Source organism: Oratosquilla oratoria, chromosome 10 (assembly GCF_046742065.1).
Source record: "Oratosquilla oratoria isolate Oo_2021 chromosome 10, ASM4674206v1, whole genome shotgun sequence".
Taxonomy (NCBI): Eukaryota; Metazoa; Arthropoda; class Malacostraca; order Stomatopoda; family Squillidae; genus Oratosquilla; species Oratosquilla oratoria.
This window is the reverse complement of record NC_134786.1, coordinates 21841294-21848051: the sequence shown is the minus strand read 5'-3', so window position 1 is coordinate 21848051 and position 6758 is coordinate 21841294. Positions and strand designations below refer to the sequence as shown.

General features: G+C 37.4%; 1 protein-coding gene across 1 annotated transcript; it reads right to left on the bottom strand.

Annotated features, from left to right (window-relative positions):
• Window positions 1-343: 343 nt before the first annotated feature.
• On the bottom strand, window positions 344-2058 carry LOC143028790 (uncharacterized). Its single transcript, XM_076191159.1, has 2 exons — window positions 2019-2058; window positions 344-1916 (listed from the first exon to the last, which is right to left on the bottom strand). Exons 1-2 carry the CDS (start codon window positions 2056-2058, stop codon window positions 457-459), a joined length of 1500 nt encoding a protein of 499 aa, XP_076047274.1. The 3' UTR covers window positions 344-456.
• Window positions 2059-6758: the final 4700 nt, after the last annotated feature.

The window sequence follows — 6758 nt, the reverse complement described above, 5'->3', positions numbered from 1 at the left end:
CGGAATAGGTCAAGAAGATATACATACTTATTTTGATTGAAGATACATGTTAACTAAACAGTATTAATTTCATCCCACTGCATGATATCTGTTTTTCATAATTTTAGACTCATGTACAATATTTATATTTCTACTATATACTTAATCATTAACAAATTAATGAGCACATTAACAGAGCCGTTAACACTTGAATTTGGATACATAAAAATAGGACTTTGGTACAAATTTTATTTATTATTCATTAACAACAAGCAATACAAAAATAGATACAGTTTTGTGTGGATGGCTGCATGATGGGTTTCTTCAGCATATATCTTATTGGGATATAATAGACATAGGGATAGATGTCTCGTAGCTGTTGACTGAGTATATAATAGGGATGAGCATTTGCTTTCGTTTAGTTTCAGTTGTTTCATAGTGAAGGTCCATGGAGACTGGAGAGAACAGATTATCCATTTAGTGGCCGTTTCGCCCGTTGCCGTTGCCGTAACCATTTGAGCCGTACCCATTACCATTGCTGTTTCCGTTGCCATTGCGGTGACCATTTGAGGCGTACCCGTTACCATTGCCGTTTCCGTTTGTGTAGCCATTTCCATTACTGTATCCGTTACCGTTCCCATTTCCATTACTGTATCCATTACCGTTCCCATTTCCATTACTGTATCCGTTACCGTTCCCATTTCCATTACTGTATCCGTTACCGTTCCCATTTCCATTTCTGTATCCATTACCGTTCCCATTTCCATTACTGTATCCGTTACCGTTCCCATTTCCATTTCTGTATCCATTACCGTTCCCATTTCCATTACTGTATCCGTTACCGTTCCCATTTCCATTACTGTATCCGTTACCGTTCCCATTTCCATTACTGTATCCATTACCATTCCCATTTCCATTACTGTATCCGTTACCGTTCCCATTAGAGATCCCATTGCCATTTCCATTACCGTTGACAAGGCCATTACCATTGCCGTTTCCATTTAAGCCGTTTCCATTCCCGTTTCCATTGAGAAGACCATTGCCATTGCCGTTGATGATACGATTGACAACACCGTTTGCTGTGTATCCGTTTCCATTACCGTTGTATCCGTTGGAGATTCCGTTGAGGACACCGTTGCCATTTCCATTGCCGTTAAGAATGCCGTTGCCATTAGGGGGTGAGGCTACAAGTTGGAGATCTGTGATTTGTCCAAAGAACTGGTTGACGGAGTAGAAGTCGGTGGCCTGAGAGCAGTCGACGTTGTACCACCAGTCGCACACGAGGTACTGCTGGTTGAAGATGGTGCCGTTGGGACACAGGAACGAGTCGAGCTGGTAGCCGTTGGGACGCGTCTGGCAGATGTGGAAGACCTGGCAGCCGACGTCGGGGGTGGTGTCGGCGAAGTAGCCGTAGAGGTAACCAGTGCCCTCACAAGTAAAGCCCGTCTCAGGAACATAGGAGAGAAGCGGGTAGTCCTGGCCGGGCACGCCTCCTCCGGGAATGCTGACGCCTAAATCGAAGACAGGCGCACCGTTTCCATTGAACACTCCGTTTCCATTGATGCCATTAGCGAGTCCGTTGCCGTTGATGAATCTGTTACCATTGAGGACTCCATAGTCATTGCTTACACCGTTACCATTTACGGCCCCATTACCGTTGTAGCCTCCGTTACCGTTGAGCCTTCCGTTACCATTGTAGCCTCCATTGCCATTTAGACCTCCGTTACCATTGTAGCCTCCGTTGCCGTTTAGTCTTCCATTGCCGTTGTAACCTCCGTTGCCGTTTACCCTTCCATTACCGTTGTAGCCTCCGTTGCCATTCAGACCGCCATGCCCATTGGTTCCTCCATTGCCATTCAACCCTCCATTATAGGCGGGTGCTTGATAACTGTAGCCGTTCAACTGAGCACACACAACCCCCTTCAGGATCACTGAAACTGAATAGAATAATATTTCAGCAAACTATATTAGTAACGTTATGATAGAATGCAACCTTTTTTTCTTTTATAATCGACGTACACTGCAAGAGGGAGACTCACCTAATAGGAGAGCAACTATCCTCTTGCTAGGAGAGCCCATCGCAGTGGAGTCGAAGTCGATGTCGAAGTCGAAGCGAGTCGATTTGTGTGGGACGTCAAACAAATTCGTCGCATTTATACTAACAAAATTGCCACCCCCTCGTCCTCTTCCTCCCCCTCCTCTTCGTCCTCCTCCTCCTCCTCATTCATCTTCGCTTCCTGTTTCTTCTCACACCTCTTCCTGTGCCACTTCACTTCTGTTTCCTGGCTCTCAACCAACATTCTCATGTTCATGATAAGGAATGAGAAAGTATAGACCTAAGTCAGATAATAATATATGTATTGCCATTAATACTTCAAATCTTGCTAATATAATAATTAAACTATCATGATAATAATGATCGTTAGTAATAAGTAAGGGGATCACCAATACACCGTAACTTTTATTACTGGTATTTAATGTTTATTAGTGCTACAAGCGTAGGTAGACATATCATTTTCAATATTCACTCACTCCAATGGATCTTAAATCACCACCTGATTCTGGCCCGTCATTAACAAGTACATAGCTTCCTCTCCTGTTCTGCTGCCATTCAGGTTGAATTATCTCCTACTTTTTCCAGCTCTGCCTCTACTTCGTACATCCATCACATTCTAGGTTTACTTCTGTGCTTCCTTCTAGGTATTGTTCCATCATCACTTGTTTTCGAGTTCTTTGATCCTCAATACACGCCACATGCCCAACCCATTTAAGTTTTTTTTTTATTTACACAATCTATTACATTTTCTTGTTTATGTATTTCTCTAACATCATTACTGCGCAGTAGTCGCCATCTGTTTTAATTTTCATAATAAATAATTAAACGAAAATAATGATAATGATAATAATAATAATGTAAATAATAAAGAAAATAAAAAATAAATTGGTGAAGTTAGATAATAAACAAGCAGGTAAATGATAAATAATAATGAATGGACAGATAAATAATAATAAATAGTAATAAAATAAATAATAATAAACAAACAAATTATAACAAACAATTAAACAAATGATATAAAATATATGGCAGTCATTACAGCATCTTGCATAGATGTTTACCTAAACGAATCTCAAAGCTTCGAACTGAACTACATTGTACTGCCTCTGCAGGAAGTTTATTCCATTCACTAACTACACGGTTGGCGAAGTTGTTTCTATCCACTTCGAAATTAAATCTATTTCCTGACAGATTGAGACCATTATTTCTTGCCTGATTATTATTCAGTGTGAAAATTTTGTCATTGTTGATGTTGTCAATTACCTTTAGATTTTTAAATATCTGTTTCAAGTCACCTCTGAATTTACGCTCTAAGGGAATATAGATTCATATGTTTTAGTCGATTTTTGTATGATTTATTTTTGATATTTGGAATCAGTTTTTTGGCTCGCCGTTGTATATTTTTTTTTCAATCTGTCAATGTCTCTAATGACATTTGTTGACCATACGGAAACAGCATATTACAAATGGGGATGAACTAACGATTTATCTAGTTTGTTAATGAGAGATGGACTTTTGAAGTCAAAAGATCGTGCCATCAGTCCTAGAATATTATTTCTTTTTTTAGAGGCTGAAATACACTGCTTTGATGATTTGAGATCGTTACTGATAATTAAGCTGATTTTCATTTCACTATCCACTTTTGTTAATGAATTTCCAAATAACTTGTGATCGTACTTACTGATATTTTTACCTATCTGGTTTAAGTGATCATTTGCTATTCCGCACAGTTTTGTAAGTTTTGGCATTTAGAACAACTCTCTGTTTTCGATCGTTCAACCAATTACAAGTCCAACTTAATAGGCTACCGCTTATTCCGTGTGGAGCTAATCTAGTAAGTAGTCTTTCGTGGGGGACGGTATCAAAAACTTTTGAAGAGTCTAGATATATTAAATCTATATTGTTTCTTTTGTCATAATTCGAGATGACTGTCTTGTAGAATTCGAGTAAAATAGTCACGCAAGAGCGTTTCCATCTGAATTCATGCTGGATATCATTTATCAAACAGTTACTTTCTAAATGATGTTTGATAGCATCTCTGATGATAGTTTCTATAATTTTTCCTACGATTGAAGTCAAGCTTATAAGAGAAGCTATCTGGTCTCTTTTTGTCACCTTTTTTGAATATGTGAGTAACGTTAGCTAGCTTCCACTCTCTTGTGACATCTCCGGATATGATGGATTTCTTCAAAATAATTTCTAATGGAACAATAACCTCATTTTTCATTTCCTTTAAGATTATTGTCTAATGGTCGAATTGTTGATTCTTAATTCTTTGTTATTTGATATATAATACACATTTACTTTAATAGCATAAAACTAAAACAACAAATACTTCCTGACGCAATTGTTACATTTCTATTTGTCTTCATCTCATTTTTGTTTGTTAGTGTTGCTCCCAGATGTCTAAAACTCGACCTCCTCTAACCTGTTCCCTTCTAAAATAAGAGTTTCTACCTCTCTCTCCTCTCTCCTATTACAAATCTATTTGAAATTTATTTGTAGCCCAACACAAGTTTTTTTCTGTCATAGAAGAATAAATAGGTCCATCAGATCTTCACTGTCGAAAATTAGGTACACGTCATCTACATATGCTAAATTTTACCTAAATGCTGTACAGTTTACATCCTCCCCATGCATCCATCATTATTCTAGTATACAAAACAAGACACAGCCTAGTCTCAGGTCACCCTATTTTGAAACAATCCATACACTTTCCATCAGCTTTTACTATTGATTTTGTGTTACTAAGATACATCTTTTTCAAGCGTATTAACGTGTCAAGTATACTAAATTCCATAAATATGTTTTATATATTCCACCTGTGTATATTATTATGTGACTGTTTCAAGTCAATAATCAAATTATATTGCATCTTGTTGAATCCCCATGCCTTCTCCATTAGTTGCTTTATTATGAAAGTGTGACCAATTATTTATTTTCCACTCACAAAACTACACCCATAATCGATCAGCCCCTTTGCATCCATCCTCAGTTTGTTGTACTGTACTCTAGCTACGATCTTATATCCAGTCTGCAATAGGGAAATACCTCTGTAATTTGTACATTAATTTTATTTCCTTTTTCATGCTTTGGTATTGTCATTCCTTTATTCAATGATGAAGGTTTTGTTTCATATCTCCATATGAGCTGTATTAAATCAGTTAATTTAATTTCTAATATTTCCCCATTAAATTCTAAGTTCCATTGATATATTATACCTGGGACTTTACGATCATTCAAAAACTTTGATGGATTTTCATACTTCTTCCAACAATGATTCCCCAGATATTCATGTGTTCCTTGTATAGCTTAGATAATTAAAGAATTTTCAAGTTCTGGTCTACTATGTTCTCAAAAATGTTCTTCTTATCGTTCCACCACTTCTTTTTCACCATCTTTATCATTTATCATTTAGATTCTTGGTTGAAACCCGTTTCTATCAAATATAAATTTTTTTGCATTTCTTTGAGACAGATTATTTGATCAAATGTTTCTTTAACCCCTTCCGCAACCTTCCTCCGTCTATCCTCAATATTAGTCAATATATATATATATACATATATATATATATATATATATATATATATATATATATATATATATGTGTGTGTGTGTGTGTGTGTGTGTGTGTGTGTGTGTGTGTGTGTGTGTATGTGTGTATGTATGTATATGTATCATTCAGTCAAATCAGCTATCCTGAGTCCACTGCTGAACAAAGGCCTCTTTCATAGCATCCCATGATTTACGCGACCACGCCAACCTCTGCCACGCCACTCCTGCAAACTTCTCAATCTCAGCTCTCCACCTTCTGGTCTCCCTCTTCCACGCTTCCCATGGCGTCCACTCAGTAACACACTTGCTCTCCAATCGCTCATCAGTCGTTCACGCTAACTTACCTGCCCAATTCCACTTCTTCTTTTACCGCCTCCATAATATCTTTCACTCTAGTCTGCTCTTTCAGCCAACTTGCTCTCTTTTGGTCTCTGATCGTTATTCCCATCATTGATCTCTCCATTCTTCTCTGTTCATTCCTTAGCTTTGTTTCTATCGTCTTGTTCAGTTTGCAAGTCTCACACCCATAGATTATTGCTGTCAGAATACATTGATTGTAACCTTTACGCTTCAAACATAAAGGTAGAGAGCCTCCCAGGATTTTATTATATTTACCAAACACTTTCCAACCAATTGTAATACGTCTTTTTATTTCTATATCATAATCTTTGGTCACTTTTACTATTTGGCCTAAATAATTTTATTCTTGAACTTCTTTAGGACTCTCACCATTAATTTTAATCTCTGCTTTGAATTTTCGTGTTGAACATTACTTTGGTTTTACTCTTATTTAGTTTTAAATCTACTTTGAGACTTTCCTTGTTCAGATCGCTCAGCATATCTTGCAGGTCTTCTGCTCTTTCTGAAATAAGAATAATGTAATTTAATACGATCTGTTCGTTTGTACCCTGCTTGCGTAGCGAGTTTAGTATTGCTATTTGTTCTACCGAGTCGAACGCCTTCTCGCAATCTACAAAAGCCAAATAAAGAGTTATTTTGCATTCCGTAGTTTTCTCAATTAGTTGGTTCATCGCCTGCAAATGGTCTAAAGTCGAATATCTGCTTGACGTTTTGACTCTGCCTGAGTCATTATCAAAAGACAAAGATGCAGAAATACAGCGTGTGATTGGCTGGAAGGATGACCTTTTCTCGTCCCTTCATGGTTGAG